Source organism: Gopherus evgoodei, chromosome 1 (assembly GCF_007399415.2).
Source record: "Gopherus evgoodei ecotype Sinaloan lineage chromosome 1, rGopEvg1_v1.p, whole genome shotgun sequence".
Taxonomy (NCBI): Eukaryota; Metazoa; Chordata; order Testudines; family Testudinidae; genus Gopherus; species Gopherus evgoodei.
The window spans coordinates 285,092,951-285,116,312 of NC_044322.1; the positions used below are offsets into that span (position 1 = coordinate 285,092,951).

At 41.6% G+C, this 23,362-nt stretch overlaps 1 protein-coding gene across 5 annotated transcripts in view; it reads left to right on the forward strand.

Annotated features, from left to right (window-relative positions):
* Positions 1-23,362, forward strand: part of ATP2B1 (ATPase plasma membrane Ca2+ transporting 1) — a 115,239-nt gene that overhangs the window by 52,876 nt on the left and 39,001 nt on the right. For all 5 annotated transcript variants that reach the window (XM_030548573.1, XM_030548572.1, XM_030548575.1 and 2 more), the window contains exons 2-6: positions 753-1,190; positions 14,483-14,680; positions 20,097-20,351; positions 20,431-20,556; positions 22,419-22,556. In XM_030548573.1, the coding sequence (XP_030404433.1) occupies positions 986-1,190; positions 14,483-14,680; positions 20,097-20,351; positions 20,431-20,556; positions 22,419-22,556 (922 nt within the window). In that variant the 5' untranslated portion in view covers positions 753-985. The remainder of the gene's footprint in view (positions 1-752; positions 1,191-14,482; positions 14,681-20,096; positions 20,352-20,430; positions 20,557-22,418; positions 22,557-23,362) is intronic.

Genomic DNA, 23,362 nt, shown 5'->3' on the forward strand with positions numbered 1-23,362 from the left:
AGGTGAAGGCCAGGTTATCTGACTAGTTGTGGATGGAAGAAGCCTCGTAAAGTCATAGGTTTTCTCTGAGACATCTACTAAGCCCTGGATTCTAGGACCTGAGCAGGTTTTTAACACTCCCACAGTCTTAACACAGTAATGCCATCTTTCATGAATGAAAACATAGGGGTACTGCGGAAACTTTCTTTTCCGATGCTTCTATAGCTGTTGGTTTTTTATTGGAGTACCATCCAGAAGCCACATTAAGATGGAACTCAATACTGCTGGATACTGTATATATAGAAGGAGGCAATCCCAGCTCTGAAGAGTTTACTAACATAAGAAATAAGTGGGTGTAACAAACGGAGAGAGTGCAGGGAGGATTGAGGGTAGTGGGTACCAAGAATGTGTAAACCAGGAAAGGTTATGTAGCCTTTGTGCCCATTTCACAGACCTTAGAGACTCAAGACATAAGCAAGAACCATTAATCTCTTTGACTAGATGACTGGCTATTACTGTTGGCAATTTATGGTAGGCATCAAGATAGACATGGGTCTTAGGGATTTGAAGGACGTGGTTGAAGCTTTATACATCTAATACTGCATTAGTGTAACCTACGCTTTTGCTATTTTGATGTAACTTTGTTTAAATAAGTTCTTCCAATATAGTGTTTAAGAGACTTGAAAATACAGCTATAAATAATGAGGAGTAACGTGGCTACCACTCTGAAACCTGTCAGCTATAAATCATGGCTTTTAATATTCTTTCCCTAGATTGTACACCTATATGATTAACTTGAAGAAAAGGAACTAACCATGGGAAGACATTCAAGATTCTTCTCTGGAAAGGGTTGCTGATGTCTCACTCTTCTATTTCGGTGATGTGTATCTGCTCATCTGACTGTCTTCATATCTAAAGGATTTATTTTACTTTTGGAAGTACTTCAAGTTGAAATTTTTGTTTCTCATTTGGAAACTGTTTCCTCATTCTAAGGACTGTATACATCATGGGTGACATGGCTAACAACTCAGTTGCATACAGTGGTGTAAAAAACTCTGTAAAAGAATCTAATCATGGAGATTTTGGAATCTCACTTGAAGAGCTCCGTGCCCTTATGGAACTGCGATCTACAGATGCAGTGCATAAAATACAAGAATGTTATGGAGATGTCTATGCTATCTGTACAAGATTGAAAACTTCACCAAATGAAGGTAAGTGTATTGTGGTAGCAGGTGTCCAGAAGATCTTTATTTAAATTAGATCAGTTATTTTGTCTCTGAATGTGGTTATAAATAATTAAATAGAATGCTAGTTTGTGTTCGCTGTTGTAAGAATAGAATTATGATGATCTGTCATGGTAGTGAATAGCAAGGTTTGTTAACTAGACCAACTTTTGTAACTGATATAAAATTACACAAAGTCACATATTTCAAGATTTCAGACAGTCATGATTCTCAGTTACAGATCGTAGCAATACATCAACTACACATTGCCAATATGAGCTCATCTGTTGCCCAAGATGGGGGAGGGGGAATGTTTTAATGCATGGACCCCTTCTATTGCAGTGTAAGCAATGAATATTTTGAGTTTAAATTTTACATTTTTGAATACTGTTATTTTAAAATGCTTGGAAATTGAAGGATCTGAAACGTTGCATTTATTACTTCGTCTTCATCCTCTGAAACTCTTATTTCAACTATTTTGTCTAAATGAGGCAATTATGACTGTAAATTGTTCTGGTTTTTACATTTTTTCTTGTCTACTTCATTATTGTTGAATCCTGACGAAAAGCCTATTTGCTGCTCAGGCAAAATGGAGTAATCTCCTCAGGATTGACTTGACCTGCTCTAAGTTTGAAAACAACTGTTTTGCAGCATATTTACATGTTGTAAATGAATGGTCAAACTTTTATATTAAACAGTACTTCAGATTTGTTCACTGCAAATTGCTTGTTCGTGAGTGTGAAAGTGACAAATCACCATGAAAAAGTTAATGGATGAATTTTGCAGCTTTATCAAACAGACAAGGCTTATGTAATCTTATGATATCTCTGAGCAACCTTTATCAATTTTTTTTTGCTGATTTGCATATTCTACAAAACTATCATTGACTATATCGTTCAGTACTCTAATAAAGTATCATGAATTACAAATATGACTAGTGGTGCTGAGAGGAAAATGCAGGATTTTTTTAAAGCCGAGAGAATGACTGCATGATGATGCAAAAAAAACTCCCGCTGTACTCGTATTTCAATCTGCCATAATCCACACATCGGTCACTTATGCAACTTCATATTAGCAGTCATTTTATTGTTACCAGTTTAAGAATCCTTGTAAGAGTTTTATTACTCTCTGGCTAACCAGCAGCCCACAGATTGACCCAGGGATATTGGAGCAAGAGCATCAGATGTTTTGGTGTTGAAAGTGGGGTGACGGGGGGAAGGTGTCTTTCCTATTCTCCTGTGCTAGCAGAGCTCTGGAATATTCCAAGCCAGAGCACAACATCAGTAGACCGCCAAACAGGATATAAACTTGAGGATGTACAGAGGATGAAACTGGTCTGAGGTGAGGGAAAGAACAGATATAAATATCTTAAACAATATACCATTTAGCATGATTAAAAGCCCATGCAGTGGAGACAGTTTTGTGTAGGTCACTGCAGCAGATGAAAAGATCAGTTGATATCGTTTGTCTTAAATTCAGATACTGGTGAAAAGTTGTTGTACAACTGTTTATTTGTTCCATGAAAAGAAGGGTAGCATTGTAGAAATAGAAACTTGAATGTTAATAAAAACTGTGCCTTAAACAGGACACATTTATCACAACGTATAAAGAGTATCTTAATGACTAATTCCAATTTTCTTTATTTTTTGTGATCTGAGTAAATCTTTAAGGGGTAGGGATATCATGAACACAACTATGGCTTGTAGGGAAAACTTAACAAGTTTGAAACTAGTGGTCAAGAGTCGTTTTGTCTGGCACAAGATTTGGGATTTACCATATGTGCCCAAACAGGCTCTTTCAGCGCCAGTTCATTACCTGGCTCTTTTAGTGAACTGATCTCTTTGACCTCTACCTGGACCTACTGTTTTATGTTGCTTTCCCCACTGGGGCATTCTTTGTCACTCTACTGGCAATGAAGTGAAACTTCTTAGTGGTATAAATTGTGGAGTGTCTTGTGGTATCTCTTTACTGCATAGTTAATCTGCATGATTAGTGCCCTAGTTTTGCTGTGGGGATGCTTGCACTTTACCCGCATTACTGTTTCTGCACTTGCCCATGAGTCTGGGAGCATACCCCATGATTCCCTGTGCTGAAACACGTGGATTCTTTCCAGGTCATTTGTGTTAATTGCAGGAGAATTTGTCTATCATTGAGGAGAATTGTGGGAAGGACATTGGAGGACTATTGGCAATCAAGTGATTTTTGCCTGTGTTCTTGCTGCTAAATAGGCAAGTTCTAGTGAGAGAAAGTGGAGCCCCAGTTCTAACCTATACCCCCCAGCCATGTAACCTGATGGTAGGAGAATTAAGAGTTAGCCCAGGTTTTGAGAGGAGTTTTAACTGTCCAGTGAACATACATGCTTGGAAACCTCACAGATCAGAAACTTCGTAAATTTCACTTAGCGGTCATTCAGTGCACTGTCAATACAGGAGATGGGAGGATAGCGAAGACGCATAGAATGGGAAACGAGTGGAAAGATTAAATGAGCAAGACTACTAGCTGAATAGATTCAGTACACTCTCATTGTATGTCAGACAAATCCTCTGTGACCTTGCACAGATGTTCACTACAGGACTTCCCATGTTACTGAAGCTTGTTGTATTATGTGCTGTCCTACGTGATTATTAGAGGCAAAGTAGAAAATGTGCCACAAATCCCTGAAACTTATCATAATGAAATGGGTAGCTTTTTGCTGCCAATTGGGGGTCTTAATGGATACTAGACCACCAAACTACTAGACCAGTGGTTTTCAAACTTTTTTTATTTGCAGACCCTTAAATTTCAAATGGAGGCACAGACTCTTTGTAGACTGTTCAAGATTTCCAGACCCCCTAGGAGTCCGTGGACTACAGGGTGAAAACTACTGCACTAGACAATCAGGCTAGCCATTTTCTTGTATCTTCTGTTAGTGTGCTATCCCAATGGTGGAGCAGCACCTACTTTGCTTGAAAAGTAAATGCAGCAGGTGTAGCAGATGAAGTTAGTGGAATTGTCAGTCTCATCTGCCATCAAAACTGCTAGAGAAGGTATGTGCCTGGCAGCACAGAGATGATCTTCCACTTTATTAAATTATTCTAAATGGAGCAGGAGAGAAAGGGATTTCATGATTTCTATGCCCCGTTTAAATTCTTGTTCTGCATCCATACATTCAAAATTATTGTAGTGTATAGTGAATATGCTGATACTGGCGGTAAATTTTCTCCAGTGTATCTGAGGGGGAACTGATCAGCTAAGGAAGATTGTACTGAATGGCTTTACAGGGTCAATAAACTGTAAACCAAGCAGAGTGTTCCTATTTGAGACACCTAGTTAAAAAATATGGCCCTGGACAGACACCAAATCACTTTATTTAAATAGCTGAGTAACTGTAATGGAGGATATAAAAATTCTTGTGGTGTATATACTCCTGTGTACCATGCAGCAATTTAGACCTAAATTCCCCAGAAGGACCCCAAATTACTGTATATAAATCACAGAATTTCTTGGTGAGCTGGCAACTCTGGTAACAGTAATGGACAATGAAATGATTTGACATTTAAATTTAATGGAAAAATTCTAAAGTTAATGAACTAGTACATTTCATTATCACCATGGCCTATTTAGTTGTCTGTTCTCTGTTAATGTCTTTCCATTCTGCAAACTCTGTGCTGTTAACTCCTTGCATCCCAGTACTTTCTTGCTTTTTTCCCCCTGAAAACTTAATTTCCTTAAGCATAGATTCAAGCTTTTCCTTCCTCATGGTTCTTAAAATGCCAGCATTCTATAATCTGTTGGGCTGGTCAACTTTAAGTTCCCCTCCAACCAAGCCAAGATTGTGACTGTAATGTAACAATTATTAAATTAATGTCAAAAGGAAACATGAACAAGGAACCTAGACTTAAGAGTATGGCTGCATAACTGAGATTTGTGCAGCTTCAGCATAGGTATTAAACTCGGCATGTAGATCCATAACATAAAACATTAGTTGACCGATATGCAGTTACACAGCTTAAAACTTGAAAATTTTGTGCATATACAAATTCCATTGTACTGTCCTACTTTTCAAATTGACCTTACAACTTGTAAGTGAGGACTAGCCACAGGTACAGTTGAAGTTCTAGCATTCAGTTATTATGATGCATTTCTTGCTTTAAGAACTTTTTGTTGTCTTTAAGTGGGAAAGAAACTAAGCTTTGCCAGTTTCACCCCCGAAAAAGGGAAGACTTTCAAAATAGCTGCATGAAAACTGTTACAGCAGAAGTTGTCTTCATAGTTTCATCTTCCATTAAAATTAAAATCTGATAGATTTTTAACTTCAGTGTGTAACAGTTCCAGAACAAATTACCTTCTTGTTGGTGTTTACTACTGCTGACTTTCCTATTTTTGAAGACTTCTTTTGCAAAGGCTTTTGAAATGTGTATATAGCATACTATAAACCCACCCCAGGCAAGTGACTTTTTAAAACATTCCTATAATTTTGTTCTACTCCCAGTGTAGGAGAACTTTAGCCTTCTAAAATTACTAAATTATAACTAACTTCAACTGTTAATTCCTTAAGTCACTAGCAATTATCTAGTCATTAAACTAAACATGTGGTGTTAGATTTAAACTTAAAGTTTAGTGTTCACTTCTGCATGTACCAGAACAAATGGGGCAATCTGAGTGAATTCACATTAGGTTTAATACAATTTAATTTTGACAAACATTCTCCAAACTTGGGCTTGAAACAGGCTATGTTAGCAAAAACCACATTCAGTTACAATCAAAGCCATACTGTCAATTCTTTTGTCTTTTTGATCTACAGAATTAAGAATGATTTTGCCTGTTGACCAAAGCCTAGTCTAGTCTACGCTACATAATAGTGTAAGTCCCCTTGTGCCAACCTGTTTGTGCATGCGTCTGCACTCAAACACATACAAGCACCCTGTTTAAAATGACTCATCTCCCGAGTGGTATAGAGTTATGGCTGGCTACTGAGGTTGACATGATGCAGGTGCAGGTGTTGATCCTAACAGTTATTCAGCAGCTGTCCCACAATGCCCCAGTCCCTGAAAGCGACTGCTCTGGTCACAATTTTATACTCCCCCACCCAGGGGTCATAGAAACTGGAAACCACCATCCTCTTAAATTTTTCCTCATGTTTTTTGAAATGCCCTTTTCTGATTGCTCAGCTCTGAGACTATCTAGCAGCTCATCCTTGTGTGCAGTTGCCCAAATGACCAGGCTGGCTCCATGCGTGCACAGATACTAAATGTGCTCTTGCCTGGAGTAGACAGGAAGTATTGGAGTTCCTGGGCCTGTGGGGAGAAGAAGCTGTGTAAACACAACTACGGACAAGCCATAGAAATGTGGACACCTACAACCAGATTGCATGGAGATGTAGGCAAAAGGGTACAACAGGATCAGCAGCAGTGTATAGTGAAAGTGAAGGAACTTCTCCAGGGATACCACAAGGCCAGGGAGTACAGCAGTAGATCTAATGCTGCGCTGCAGACCTGCTGCTTTAGCAAGGAACTGCATGGCATACTTGGTGGAGACCAGACCAGCATCCCACAGACTACTGTGGATACCTTAGAAGAGACCAAGACAGAGACCCCCGCCATGAACAGCAAAAGGGAGGAGACATGGCAGGGGACTCAGCCATGCTGCAAACCAGGACCTGTTTGAGACTCTGCCATGGTCTAGCCATCTCAGTAGGCAAACACAGATGGAGCCTGATGACAGGGAAGGAAACTCAAGTAAGTGTGTGCATGCCTTTTTCCTTACATTGTTTGTTTGAATTTTAGAATGATGCCTGGTCCATCCACATGTTAACAAGGAAAAAAAGTATTAACTCTTCATTATTTTACTCGTACACAAAGAGACCGGTTCAGTAAAGTAGAACTAGCATCTGTTTTTCATTCCCTGTTTGAATTATACCATAGGGATAGGGAGGAGCGTGCAGAGCATATCATTTATGTATATAGGGGTGCCTCTTCTCCTCCTGAGAGAGACTCTGCAGTTCTCTCCCAAAGGTTTATAGGGGTGGCTGCTCTATTTCGTCTTCTGCAGTAGGAGACTGCCACTCAGTAGTGAGTTCAGTTAGCAGCATACAGGCCTGGGCAGCTCTTCTGTGCTTTTGTATCCTTTGTGAGTAAGATCTGCTAATATGATGGCCCCCAAACTGTGGGGCACAGAGGAATGTATGGGGAAGGCCACTGCAGGACTGGGACCTGGGCCAGCCACCACGCAGGAGGCAGGGCTTGCTCTAAGCACCAGCGCTCCAAGCATGTGCTTGGGGTAGCACTTTTCAAGGGGTGGCACACCCGCCCCCCTCCCCCCTTTATTTTCCTCCAGGAGCAAAAAGCCAGGAGCGGGCCCTGAGCCGTTCCCTCTCAGCTGGGGCTTTCAGGCTGAGCTGGAACTGACACTGCAGTTCTGGCTGCAATCACTAGATGGCACTCATGGCAGCCTGAGTTGCACAGGCTGGACTGCAGTTCAGGCTGCCCTGCCGCTGGGGAGCCCGAGCATCATCCCCCGGAGCTGGGCTTGAGCTGCGGGGGCTAGAGGGGCTCAGGTGTGAGGAGTTGGGGAGGGAGGGAAGCAGGGCTTGGAATGCAGGGAGGGGTCCTGCTGCTGCTCTGCTCCAAGTTCCCCCAGGGTGGTGCAGCGTTTCCCCGCTCAAGTGGGCTGTGCAGGCTGCCGTGGGGCTGGGCAGGGGGCGCGGCTCCCAGCTCCTGTGCTGACGGAGCAAGTGGCTGGGCAGCCCGAGCTGCCAGGAAACTGCTGCCTCCTGCCCCCAAACCCAGCCCGCTGCGCACTCCCCCACTTCAGCCCCGCGCTGCCTGCCCTGGGTGGGAAGAGGCAGAGCCCAGTTCCGAGCGGGACAGCGGGAGGTACTGCGCTGTCAGGGGACCCCCACGGCTCGGGCACCTGGAGGTCAGTGTCTGTCCTCTCGGCTCTGCCTGCACGGGCCTGAGGAAGCAGCTGTCGGTGCCTGACCCTCGTAGCCCCTCCACTTGTAGCTCTCCTCATCACTCCTTCACTAAACCCCTTCCTCTTGTACTCTTCCTGCCCCAGCCCTCTCCTCCTGCCCCTCCCCTTTCCCCTGCACCTCTTCTCCTGCAACCCTCCTGATACCCCCTCTCCTCCTCTGCGAGTACATCACACCCAGCTTCTCTGGCCAGTGTAGAGCCCCCAAGCACCCCCACACCACTCTGCTGCCTGGGGGGGCAGCCAAAATTTTTTTTGCTTGGGGCAGCAAAAAACCTAGAGCCGGCCCTGGCGGGAGGGAGGGCCAACCAGCCCCACTTTGCTTCCGCTCTTGGCCCTTCGGGGCTGAGAGCAGGGGCAGACACATTTCATTACTGGTGACGGGGTGGGGAGGTACCCAAGAGGAAAAGTTTGGGCACCACTGTGCTGGCACCACCAATGGAAAATAGTGCCAATATTCAGTGTACATTTCCCTATACTTATGCAGCAGAAAATTCTTCTCACTCACCCCTGTTCCCTTGGCAGACGATGCTCATCATGGCTGGGGCTGGATGCAGTGCTGTGCTGATGTGCTCCAAAGCTGAAGTGTCAATAAGCATTTCTTATTAAAATGTTTATGGAAATAGGGAAAACAGGTTTTTGAAACTTTCCCTTTCCATTGTGACTGTAAATCCAGCGACATATCTGTCTGGTTTTTGTCAGCTGCTTCTGGAGTTGCAGCTTTGAGGCAGTCTGATTCATACTTGCAGAATGCCTGACCTTGATGAGGAAGAGAAAAAATGAGGATAAGACAGTACACATTCCAAGAGACCCTGCAGTATTGCATCAGATCATGAACTAAGGACTTGGATGAGACAGGAGAGAGGCCCAGGAGTCCCAACAGAACAAGGAGTATTTTTCTTACATTCGTTCACAGGCTGCAGACCTCGGCTGACCTTCAGGTTCAAAAGCCCCAGACTTCCTTTTTTGCAGTTCTTGTAGAATTCCATGGTGGTTGCTCCCTGCACCCCAAAAAATGTGAAGTGGGATGCATCCTTACCACTACCACTCCACACCAGAGCAAGGAAAACCACAGCTACACATACTGTGATCTATGAGAACTGTGGTTGGTGTATTTGTACCCACAGCTAACAACATTGTGCACTCAATGGGACATAAATGTTTACTCCGTTTAAATTGTTTATACAAAATTTTAACATTGATTCTCTGTATTGTTTTTCCCACTCAGTAAAGGTTTTTTTTATTTTTGGAGATCACTATCTTTAGTTCACAACAATATTGCAGCATGCATAGCAGTAATCAAAGCAAACAGAACTTGTAAACGCACACCAACTATCACAGAAAGCATAGCTTTAGGAAAACACCCAGTCATATTTATAAGTAAATATTTAGCAGTACTCAAAGCTCCAGGGCCAGAGAACACTAATACAGAACACTCCTGTGGCTGATCGCTAAAGTGCTCTTTCAAAGCTTCCCTCAACTGCATGGCTTCACTTTGAGCTCTTGTGATAACCCCCGTGCCTGACTGTTCAAATTTGGCAGACAGCTACGCCATCTCCAACCTAGTGGCAGCTTTGCCCCTTTGCCTCATAGTAAGCAGGACATAACAGGCCGTTAACCATTGGGATATTTTTCTCCCTGAGATCCAGTCTAGTCAGTAGACACTAGTGCCCCTTGAATCTACCAAAAGCACATTCAACTGTCATTCTGCTCTTGCTGAGCCAGTAGTTGAATCCTTCCTTGGTGCTGTCAAGGTGGCCAGCGTAAGGCTTCATGAGTCAGGGGAGCAAGGGAATAGGCCCAGAATCACCACTGACATTTTAATATAGCCAATGACAATCTACTAGTTGAGAAGAATGTGTCTGCTTGCAGCTTTCTGAACAATCCTGTGTTTTAAAAGATGCAGGCATCATGGACCTTCCCTGATGAGCCCATGTTGATATCAGCGAAGCTACCATAGGAGAGTAGCTCTTTCTGCTGATGTAGTCTGTGACAAGGTGGGCTGGTGCCAAAACAGGATATGCATGCTGTCTCTTGCCCCCTCCTCCCCAGTTTGGGAACCCCACTGCTGCAAATCCATCTACTAGTTGCTGAGAGTCAGTCCTGTGTAGTAGAAGATGATTAATGACCCCTACACACTTGCATAACAACGGCCTCCATTGTGTAGTTTCCAACTTCAAAATGACTTACTGGGTAATGGGGAATCTGGCCTTGCAAGCTTCCGAAATGCTATCACCACTCGCTTCTCCACTGTCAATGCCACTCTCATGCTGGTGTCCACACACTGTAAGGCTGGGATGAGCTCAGCACACAGATCCAGGTATGTGGCCTTTCACATCTGAAAGTTCTGCAGCTGTTGTTCGTAGTCCTAAACCTGCATTACAGTGCAATCCCATCACCAGTGCTCATTTTTCAGACCCAGAAGTGATATTCCTCTATCTGCAACTGCGCTGTGAATGCCCCAGCAACCTCAAATTGTACTTTCATTGTTTCTCAGCAAACTGTTCTTAAACACATCCGCACTTCCCCATTTGTTGCAGTACTTTCTGCAGGTCTGCAAGTACAGGAGAATCATACATACATCCTGTCTTTGCATATTCATGAGAATAGCTCAGAGCTCTGTGGGTTCTATGCTTCTGTCAGGGATAAGCAGAGACTGAGAATTGCTGCATAAGTTTGTGGGATTTTTTATTTTTTTTTAATTATGGGTTATGGATGATCTGATAGGATGGAGAAGTTGCATGTTGGGAACCTCACTCCAAGGTCCCAGAGATCCCTGGACATCCTTATTCTACCACAACTCACTTGAAAATTCCCAAAAGGTAATGCTCCAGATGGTGGGCATGTGGCACACTGGGATACCTGCCTGTGCTGCATTTTGTTTCGACGCATTCCCAGTATGCATTCGTCCTCGTGATATACAAACTTTGGTTGATGCAATTACATCGGTGTAGAGCTGCTAAAGTTTATAAGACGTGGGCTAAATCCTAGGTGAATGTGTCTGTCCCATTGGGAATTTCATTTGGTTTTGATGGCTATTCAGAAGTGTAACGGTAGTGGATTCGATCATTCATGTAGAAGGAACTTGACATGTTCAGAAAGCTGTAACAGAGCAATCCAAGGAGCACTACTGAATGGCCATCCCTAGGTGAAACAATGGGATTGCCACTTCCAGGGCCTCTGCTTTTGAATGGACTCTTCATGGAAATCAGATGGTGGAGGGGGGCTATCTGCAATTCCCTCTTGTCTGGTCTGCTCATATGGCTAGGAGAGCTGTAGTGTGTTTTGTTTTTTTTTGTTACCAGAGAGGGATAGATACTCTCTTTTTTAAAAGGTGGACTTCTCCAAAGCTGTAGTGTCCTCACAAGAACAGAAGACACAGCTAGAAGAAGTGGAGGCAGGCCTCTCTCAAAGGACTTGGACCAGATTCAGGGACTTGCAGAAAGTGAGAGATCCCACTGAGGAGGATTGTGTTGAAGAGTTTCTATAAAGTGCTAACTTTTATGCTTTAAGAGTAAAATGTGTGTGAGAAGTCTTTGTAAGTCTGTTTCCTTATTTTACTATCACACTGTCCCTGATGGATGTAATTCAGAACCAGATCACTCACAACCAGACAGACTGTGGAAGGAACATGTTGAAGCAACTAGAGGGCTCAGGAGGGTGGTGGCACTAGTTCCAAGGCCTAGGTGAGCAAGACTGCAGGATTGGACTCACGAGTGTCAGACATGGGGGTCTACAACTGGGGTGTGTGTCTGAGTGACGCAGCTCTAGGAACAGTAATCAGTCACTACCCAGACAGCTTTAACCGCATGTGGGATTCCCAACAGACTAGTGTCAGTTTAGACCATGGGACAGGATAGGTTGCAAATGAATTTTTTTCTGTGGTAGGGTTTGGCTTATTTTCAGTATCCAGTACTATTACTTGCAAGTAGGCTGCTACTTGAGCATTCAGCAAATGCCTCCGTAGTGGCAGCTTATCTGCATAAGGGTAGATAGTTTTGTTTTTTTTCCAAGCAGATTTGCAGAGAAGGAGCCCTAAAGATGTTGTTTACTGTACATGATCCTTCCCCCCCCCCCCCCCGCGATTATTTAGATGTTCAGATCCTCACTTTAGGTATCAGGGAAACAGATATCTCCTGCAACTGCCTCATCCATATTACTATTGTTTACCTACAGAAAATGGTTCTGTTCTTAGCAACACATTAGTAAGTGTGCACTTAGGAGTGCTGGGGGTGTGGGGAGAGAAGAGAATAACCTATTGGTGTTGGCCTACTCACCTGTGTTTTGGCCTTTTCAGTTCAGTCATGAAGCAGTCCCCTGGTGATTATCTTGCTTTTTCTGGAAATGTTAGTGATATTTCTCACTATCCTGGGCATGGTGCCATTCATTTAGTCCGCATGTTGTGTGCTTGCACTAGCATACTGAGAATGCAAGCCACAACTTGAATGTCTTATTACTCCTTATATGTGGATCTTCAAGTTATTCAACTTACAGATAGTGACATGTTTGACTTATGGATGTTGTTGGGATACTGTTAAAAGCAACTAAATATTAAGGCCCTAAAATGGAGACACTCCTTCACAGGAAAATTTTGAACATTGTATTTTGAAGTTTTTTTTGTAGTGATTCCCAAACAAAACTGGACATTGAATAAAAAGGCCTTTGAAACCCTGTTTAAAGACTATAAGAAATGTTGACAGAAAAGGGTCATTCTGTTTTCCATACCCTCCCCCACACACACACACCCCTTCAGGGCTAGAATAGGATAACATACTGAATGATACTAAAAACTATAAAAATGAAGAATTGTTAATGGTACAACTGAAAGCTCTAATAACTATACATTAATGATTTGTAACTAGATAGTAAATGAGTTTGTATAAAAGAACACTTATGCCAAGCCTTGCTAGCATAAGTGTGGTTTTGCCAAATCTTCTTTTACATAGAATTACTGATTTGCTTAAAGTGATTCTATTGCAAACCGAACAAAGGTAATGTGCTGGAAGTTTTGAGGTCAAAACACAAACTTGAAATGACAAACATATTAGTGGGATGACCCAGAAACAGGGTAACACAACATGACCTAAAAAAATGTAAATTGAAGCTTGCGCATGTGTAGTGTACTGGTTACATAAAGTGTGATGTCCTAAAAAGCTGATTGGAGAAACATTCAGTAATATGGAATGTGAAAATGTAAAATAATCCAAGTGAACATGGCTCATATTGGAGAAATACTGAACCACAAACTGAGGACAGGAATGAGGGGACCAGACTAAGGGATCGGAGGAGGTGACAACCATCATGAGCTCCCTGTATGATTGAAGTGGCCAAAAGAGCTAGTGTGATCCTGAGATGTACACACAGGGAAATCTCAAGTAGAGATAGAGGGCTTATTTTAATTTACCTTTTTGTATTTTGGCACTGGTGTGACGAATACTGTGTCCAGTGCTAGTGCCCACAATTCAAGAGGGATGTTGATAAATTAGAGCTGGTTCAAAGAAGAGCCATGAGAATGATTTAAAGGACTAGAAAACCTACCTTATAGTGACAGACTCAAGGAGCGCCATCTATTTAGCTTATCAAAAAGAAGGTTTAAGGGGTGACTTGATTACAGTGTAAAAGTATGGGAACAAATATGTAATAATGGATTCTTCAATCTAGCAGAGAAAGGTAAAACACAATCCAATTGCTGTAAACTGGAGTTAGAGAAATTCAGGCTGGAAATAAGGTATACATTTTTAATAGGTGCAAGTATTGGTACAAGTTACCAAGGGTTGTAGTGGATTCTCCATCACTGATCATTTTAAAATCAAGATTGGATCTTTGGGGGAAGATTTTTTCTAAAATAATTCCCAGAATAGTTCTATGGCCTGTTATATAGGAGGTCAGACTAGATCATAATGGCCTTTTCTGGCCTTAGAAGCTATGAGATATAGGAGAACTTCTGGGTGCCGCGCAATATGGTAGCTTGAGCTCCCTATCAATTCAGTCTTATCTATTGTCTGGCATACATATATGTTCAGATACATAGGAGACGACAATTCTCTCTGAAATGGTATAAAAAAGGCAGAAATAGATTAAGCCTAAACTGGGTGGATTTGTGATTCAGTTTCCTGCTTTTTAACCCCAATAATTTAAAAATAAGACTTCGTATTATGTAAGAATCATTCTTGAAAGTATTTAATGTATAGTATCATGCTGTATTCCTACCTGTTAAGTTAGCTGTGTTATAGAGTGTGATACTTCTGGCTTATACAGAGTTTCGTGAATGGGAGATGCATATGATTATAAAAAAACAAATGCTGAAATTGACTTTTTTTTATATTTAGGTCTAAGTGGAAATCCAGCAGATATAGAGAGAAGAGAAGCAGTGTTTGGGAAGAACTTTATACCTCCTAAAAAGCCAAAAACATTTCTTCAGTTAGTATGGGAAGCACTACAGGATGTTACCCTAATTATATTAGAAATTGCAGCCATAATATCATTGGGCCTTTCTTTTTACCAGCCTCCAGGAGGGAACGAAGCAAGTAAGTAAACCTTGAAGCAAGAAATATTTAATATATGTAAATTGCAGTGTTGTGAAACTTCAATTCTAAATTTTACATAAGATCAATTTTAATCAGCCAATGGAGGCCAAGAGCATTCTTATTCCAAGTAATTTTGCTTGCTTTCCATTTCACTTCTCTACTGGGATAACACTAGCATAAAAACAGTGTATTGGTTGCATTTAAAATAGAAATTCCAATAATATTATGTGTTCATAGTCACATTTGACTGTGAAGTGATATCGTACACAAGCTTTAATACTTCAGATGTGGTTTAAGCAGCAGGAGCCGCTGGACTCGTCAAAAGTAAACAGCCCACACAGTTCATGTTTTCATGCAATAAAGTGCAAATGAATATTTAGCTTTTCTCTTTCTTGAAGATTCTGAATAAACAGAATTGTTTCCAGATAGTGTTCACCAGGTTTTTTCCACTGAGAGCTGGCATGTCTAGCAGTCTTCTGTTTCTCATTTGTAAATGATAGTTAACACTGTCTTTGATCCTCCAATTCAGTAATGAAAAGATTCTGTCTGTACAGTCACTCAGAACTATCAGTTTAAAAACTTCAGCACCTTCTTTGGAGCAGGCTTTCAGTGAGGGTTTTTGTTTGGTTTTTTTGGGGGGTGCAGCAAACATCATGGGGTCTGCTTTGCTTTGACAAGTTGAAGCTAGAATGCAAGGAAGTGTTGGTTAAATAAAAATAGACATACAACTGTTTCCAGTCTGGTGCTTTTTCACCCCGTTCCCAGACATCTTTCATGAGGTTGTAGAAACTGATCCAGCCATCAAGACAAAAGTGAAACCCTATCCAGGCTGCATAGATAGCAGAGTTCTTGCTACAAGTTCTTCTTCTCAAGTTCAGTTTAGACATTCTAGTTCTTGTGACTAATGTGATCACAGGTCTGAGTCACCAAGCCATTTTCTCCATTGAGCCAGCTATTTCCATACCTGTCAAAGAATCTTCTAAAACCCTTCAGACTTAAGGGAGACAACCAGATGATCTGACTGAATTTGAGTAACCTTTGCTTTCAGAAACTAGCACAAATATCAGCTAAACAGAATTGTTTGTAGTATAGCTCAAGGATGACTTCATAGCAGGGTGGATTTCTTTAAATAAAATCAAATTTAGTCATGATTTAAATCATCAAGCAGGATGCACTGATTTAAATTGTGTTAAATTATTTTGCATTTGTACATTTTAGTTTTTCTGAAAGGTTGATTCTCATTAATTGTAAGCATTAAAAAATGTTGATTTGCAATTAATTTATAGCCTTTACACTAACTTTAGAATATCTGTACACATTTATTTAAGCAATCATGTGGCTTAATTTACATCTGAATTTTACTTGGATTCTTAATTTTAAAATTTATTTTAAATGGTGAATCTTATTTACTAAGGTTTTTTTAATTTGATTTGTGTTGAGCTCTGATGGAAATGCAAATTAAATGCAGCAAAAAATGAAAATGTATTATGTATAACAAATGTGATTGACTACATAAGAAAAAATGAACAAAGTTAATAAAACATTTTACATTTAAAACTAAAGTGTTAACTATAGTTAGTGAACAGAACTGATTATTTCTGGTCACATCCTTCAAGACTTTAGAACTAGAAGATCTCATATTTTCATACCTCTTTTTTTTTTCTTTCACTTTATGAATAAAAAACTTCCCCTTTTTTTTTTTCCAACTCCCAGTTGATTTCTTTACTTTGAATGTAGTAGCCATTGAACTGCACTAGTTGAATAAACTGAAATGAAGAAAACTTTCTCTGTACCTTCAGAAGAGGCTACTGCTATCAAAAGCTGGCATAGCATTTCAACAAAATTTGTTCCAGGTGCTTAGTCCATGCCTTCTACCAGCTCAGTGATTTGACTTTCTCTAAAAGTTGGCAGCAAACACATATACTGATTTAACTTAAATAAAAAAACTGATAGATTTTAATGTTTATCCCTTAACATAATTTATCGATTTTCAATTTTAATTTTGAATAGATTTAAGTTAAATACATGTTTACTTTTTAAAATAAAATCCAATTTAAAAAAATCCTGTTGTGTGTTTTAATGGTTTTTATCCACCCTACCTCATACTATTGACATAATTGTCGGTTGTTAAATGAAAGCTTTTAAAATAAGTCTTACTTCGGTTTTGTTACAACTTCTGAAATAGTCCATTATAAGAGCTGTTCTTATTTCACCATTTGAGCAGTCCTCCAGTATTCTGTAGATCAGGGGTTGGCAACCTTTCAGACGTGGTGTGCCAAGTCTTCATTTATTTACTCTAATTTAAGGTTTCGTGTGCCGGTAATACATTTTAATGTTTTTTAGAAGGTCTCTCTCTACAAGTCTATATATTATATAACTAAACTAGTGTTGTATTGTAAAATAAACAAGGCTTTCAAAATGTTTAAGTAACTTCATTTAAAATTAAATTAAAATGTTGATCTTATGCCGCTGGTCCGCTCAGCTAGCAGCTGGTCTCGGGTTCTGTTCACCTAGGCCGGCAGTGAGCTGAGCGGGACCTGCGGCCGGGACCCCAGCTGAGAAGGGTCTGGGAGCCAGAACTCCAGACAGGCAGCAGGCTGTGCGGGGCCTGCAGCCAGGACTCCAGACAGGCAGTGGGCTGAGTGGCTCAGCTCATTACTGCTCAGGGGTTCCATCCGCCGGCTCCTGCCAGTCGGGATCCAGGCTGCTGTACCCGCTTACCCTGCTGCCGGTCTGGGGTCCTGGCCCTGCCCCCATACAGTGGGTACATACCTCCCTGGTTCTGGCCCATTCTCTTCCTCTCTCTGCACTGAGCTGAGGGTGGGAGTGCACTGAGCACAGGGCTGGGGGTGCAGGGTCTGGCCAGGAGCTAGAGTGAGGGAGGGGGCTCAGGGTTGGGGCAGAAGGTTTGGGTGTGGGGGCACTTAAATGGAGCTTCCCAGGTGGTGTGAGGGGTGCAGGTGGGAATTTGAGGGGGAGGATGCAGGAGCTTCCATTTGGTGTTCAGGATGGGGGTGGGGATGTGTGGGTGCATGGGATGTGGGGCGGCTGGGGATGTGGGGGGGTGCAAGAGTCAGGGCAGAGGGCAGGGCCATGTGAGGGGGGTGCAGGTGTCAGGGCAGGGGAAGTGGGTCTGTGTGGGGGTGCCAGTCAGGGCTGGGGCTGTGGTGGAGGTGGCTCCTTGTCCCCTGACTACCGCCTCCCGGGACCCTATCCCCTACCTGTCCCCTGACTGCCCAACCCTTATCCACACCCCTGGACCCAGAAAGAACCCCCTGGACTCCTATGCTTATCCAATCACTCCCCGCCCCCTGGCAGGACTCCCAGAACTCTGGGCCCATACAAACCCCACCCCTGCTCCCTGCCTGCCCCAACCCCTCTTCACACCCTACCTCCTGACAACCCCCCCCGAACTCCCAAGTCATCCAACCCCCCCAGCTGCTTGTTCCCTGACCACCACCACCCCCTGCTCCCTGTCCCCTGACTGCCCTGACCCCTATCCACCTCCCACCCCCGACAGACCCTGGGACTCCTGTGCCCCATCCACCCCCTTCTCCCTGATTATCCCCTCCAGAGATCTCCCCCACCCCAAGCACCCACCCATCCAACCCACCCTGCTCCCTATCCCCTGACTGCCCCCACCCCTTACCCAACCCCTCCAGCCCCGGACCGCTTTCTGTGAGGCTCCTCGCTCATCTGGAGCCCTGCCGCTGTGCGCGCAGCCCCGCCCCTCAGAATGCTGCGCACACGGTGGCAGGGCTCCAGATGAGCAGGGAGTGTCTTTCCCTCCCCATGGAGCCAAACACTGCCCTGCGGGAGTGTGCAGCCCCAGCCTCCAGAGTGCTGCGTGCGTGGTAGCAGGGCTCCAGGGGAAGGTGGGGGACGGGCCGGCGGCTTGCTGCGCTCGGCAGGACACTCCGGTCTGGGAGCTCGCCCCCTGCGAATTGCCACGCCAACAGGATTTTTAATGGCACACTGGAGTCCCGGCAGGCCCCAGCATGCCATTAAAAATTGGCTTGCATGCTGTCTTTGGCACACGTGCCATAGGTTGCCGATCCCTGCTGTAGATCATCCAGATTGACGGCTGCTGCTATCAATTTGGATGGCAGAGTTTAGTAACTGTTCCAGTCATAAATCCAAAATAAGTTTCACAACTACCTTTTTACAGCTTGTTTGGAAGCACTGTCATTGAAGTCCTTGCCAGAGTTTCTTGAAATTTTCAAACTGAAATTTTTGCCAAAGCATGACTTTTGTTTTTTATGCTTCAAAATTTGAAGGAAAATCCACTGTTGCAGCCTTTGCCTCTACTGTGACATTTGAGGTGGGGGAAACATTTCTTCATGTAAACAGAAGTTAAAAGCATTGTCTGCTCTGGAAGACTTGAGGTGGTTCAGAAGATAACTAGAAATTAATTCTAGATTGAAAACGTGCCAATTTTTTTTTTTATTTCAATATCTCATCTTATTCTGTTCAGGACTGGAAAAAACATGCCAGGTAATGCTTGTAGTCAAAGGTAGATAAAACAAGACAGTGATGAAGATTCACTAGCCAGGTCAAGAGAAACATTGGGAGAGATCAGTTTCTGTGCAGCACATAGCTGTTGAGATGGGGAGAGTATTAGGGTTTTCTGCCAACATGGTGGTGGTAGAACCCATTCAGGGCTCATCTTTTCAATAAGCTTCTAGCTACTAACTGTCTGGCACACTATAAAGCTACACATCGTTTTAGCTGCTGGAACAGAGAAGAGTTTTTCTTCCTTTCCTGCCTAGAACCTCTTCCTAACTGTTGTTTTGGGAGGATCAGAGGGAAACTGAAAAGGGAGGTTAAATAGTCGCTCTTCTGCTACTCCACTTCACATCCTGTTGGAGGGGGGAGGGAAAGTCTCCATTCCTCTGGATCTTCCCCCAGTTGCTCAGTTTTCTCCAAGCAGCCAGAAGAGTGAAACAGGTGTTCTTCTGTTTCACTACTGGCAGAGTTCTGAATAGTAGTAGGGCAAATGACCAAAATCTTGTCACTGAGCAGCTGCCAGGTAAAAGTGAACAAAAAAGATTTGCTGGAGCTGGATAGCTGTTACCTTTGCATTGATAAGGACCCTTAAAATTTTCAAACTTAAGCACCTAACTGATATCTAAATAAATGGTCTGATATTTTTAAACTGAGTACCTGTAATTCCCACTGAAATCCTTCTTTGCCTTCCTGAGTTTCTGAACTACACTGCTTCTCTCCTCAGATCCTAATTGTTCCTACTCTCTCTTGTAATCTCTGAATAAGACATTGACCAGCTTTGATTTAAGCCTTTCTTAGGAAATCCTTTTACCAGACTAAAGTCAGTGTGAATTTATTCCTTGTGAAAGTTAATATGGATTACAAAGGAGTTTGTTTTTGAACTTTTTAAAGAAGTCTTTATTTCTTACAGCATGTGGAGCAGTGACTGTTGGTGAAGAGGAGGAGGAAGGTGAAACAGGTTGGATTGAAGGAGCTGCAATCCTTTTATCTGTAGTTTGTGTGGTATTGGTAACCGCTTTCAATGACTGGAGTAAAGAGAAACAATTTAGGGGGCTGCAGAGCCGCATTGAACAAGAACAGAAGTTCACTGTCATCAGGGGTGGACAAGTCATCCAGATACCAGTAGCCGACATAATTGTTGGGGATATTGCACAAGTAAAATATGGTGAATATATATTTAACTCAATTATTTGACTTTATTAATAGTGTTTCAAGTTTGCAGTTTTTAATGCTCTGTATTTTAGGTGATCTTCTGCCAGCTGATGGTGTACTTATTCAAGGAAATGACCTTAAAATTGATGAAAGCTCATTGACTGGAGAATCAGATCAGGTTAAAAAGACTTTGGATAAAGATCCTATGCTGCTGTCAGGTGCGTGAATATTAATATTTAACTTATAGAATGTAGCAGTTGATACTAGGTTATAACTGACCCTGCAACTTGAATTTCTAGAATTCTGGTTTTCCTTCCTACTGGACATAATGACCCTGCTGAAGGCTTGTGCTATCGGGACTGTGCCATCAGAGGCAATGCCTAATAAGTCTGTATATATTAGCTATTTTCACCTGCAAAATGACTTGCAAAAGACTCTTCTAAAATGGCCTGTGTCTTATCGTTTGATATGTAAACCAGACGTGAAAGCTTATTAGAAAGTTTTTTGAGGTTTATCTTTGAAATACCGGCAATATCAAGTCTGGTCTGGTCTTGGTTTTGTTGGAGAATTTGTTGGATGGCTTACAGTGTGTTCATGAGCCCATGCTTTATTAATGTTATCCATTCACAACGTTAACCAAGAAAGCTAAATGTGTAAAACAAAACCTGTGCCTTCAGCTTTGTTTCTTGTGCCTTTTGTCATTTCTTGAGTGTTCTACTCACCATAATCTCAGGGCAGACAATATGAAATTTCTAATGCAAAGCACAAGTATAGGCACAATGTTTTGGCAGGGGAGAACCTTTTAGTTCTATATTCTACATAAATATATTCAGCTTTTTAAAGGTGGCTTGTAAAGAAGAGAACATTGTATCTCACCACTTAGTGGAAATGTCTGAGATTTGATAATTTTCTTTACTTTATTTTTTTAGTCCCCACAGTGTAACTAGCTGCGAGACCTTTTTTTCTAGTACTTGGAACGAAGGAGGAAGAAGACAATTCTTAGATTCACAGTTCTGCCAGTTTGCAGTGTGCTCTGGCCAAATCACTTAATGTTTGCTTTAGTTTCCCATATTTACAAACTCAAATCTTGCTTACCTCTCAGGACTAGTGGAACAGTTAGCTGTTTGTAAAGCACTCTGAAATTCCTGGGTGCAAATTCCTGGGTTAAGTTTGTGAGAATGTCAAGTAATTGAGTGGGAAATAAATACTAGGATGTGGCAATTATCTCAAAACAATATTAATCCAGCTAATAAATTTAGTTTTAACTATGGAAAAAAAATTCAAACGTTACGGTATGGAAATGACTAACTTATAAATGTTCATAGTAATTCATAAAACATTCATAGTAAGGTAAATTGATTTTTTAAAGACAGATTAAACTCTTAATTTTTTCTATTGTGCAGAGTTCTGTTGGATACCTAACTATATTTGTACACCTTAACATATTTGTATTTTTTAAATTTAGCCCCAACTCTAAATTGCTTAGTTTCATAATGCCTGGTTTTGAGATAAGTGATATGCCTGTAGGGTAATTTGGCCTGAACTGCTGATACGTATTACTTTTTTTGTCTAAGAATATAATTTATTTTAAAATAGGTTATTTTGCTGTCAAGACAGTGTTTACTCCTTAAGAGCTTGCCTTGGCTCTGATTGTGCAGTTGTAATATTAATGTTAGCTTTTTAACTAATTTTGTTGGCAAGTAGCTTACATAAGAATGTGACTATCTTTAAATTAATTGCAGGATTAAGCAGAATGAAAGCCTGGCCTGTGAACGGGAGAGTTTCTGTTAAAACAAATTGGAATAGCAGAAAAAAGTGCAGAAAAATGCCTTATGTATTTTTAGATTGCCCTAGCATCCAATTAGTGTCTCAAGAACAATCTGTCTAAACTCTCTAAACTTTTCTGCACTTTTAAACACACGTCAAGGGATTGTATATAATTTAATCAAGTATTTAATGACTCTTCTATTAAAAAATAACACCACCACCAAAAAATTAACGTAACATTAGATTGTATTGTTTTGCCAGCTGGCTACTTTTACACTTACTGGGAAAAGTATTAAGATGTACTCTGTTTCAGGTACCCATGTGATGGAAGGCTCTGGAAGAATGGTAGTTACTGCTGTAGGTGTGAACTCTCAAACTGGAATTATATTTACCTTACTTGGGGCTGGAGGAGATGATGAAGAGAAAGAGAAGGAGAAAAAGGACAAGAAAAGTAAGCATTGAAATTTTAAATGGCTGAAGAATGTAATATTAGAGTTCTTTAAAGTTTATATTCTCCTATCCTGTCGGTACTGTTTGGCAAGGTCAGTCAGATAGCAGTGGCCTGTGCAGAGCATCTGTTCCCATGTAATGTCTTGCATTGTCTTGCAGCCAAAAATCTTTCAACATGGCATCTGCTGTCTTCTCAAGAAGACAAATCAATGGAGAACAGCTTTTTGGAAAAAGTTGTCTTATTCCTTATACTCTGTATGACTCTTTCCATAACTTCAGGTCTGGCAACTGGCTATTGGAACTAAGTAGTACCAGAGATAAACATGAGGACTCCTAGAAGAAGGCCTTAATCAGTCACTAAAAATATCTTCCCAGGAAGTTGGGAAGGACTTGAAGCAAAATATTTCTTCCACAATAATCTATATAAATTCTTATGGGGATGATACTCTGTTTTAGGATCTCTGCCAAAGGCTAATTATATTTCTTCCTATCTTAAATAATTTCATGTTCCTTTTTGAGGTACACAACTCCATATCTTATCCCAGAAACTTCCCCAGAGCTTAAAAGGTGGTCCAAGTTACTAAAGCAAAACAGTAGCAGAAGATATGTTTGGCAATTAGTTCCTTTGGAACCTTTTTATGGTAGCTCAGCACAGAGAGTATCTTTTCTCCTCTTAACCCTGTCTTTTCTTACTCCTATTAGAAATCAACAAAGGCTTCAGGTAAAGCAGGCTAATTCTTTACATTTAAGAAAAACAAAACAAGCATTAACCTCTTAGCATGGAGTTAATGCATCTGTTCCCTTCCT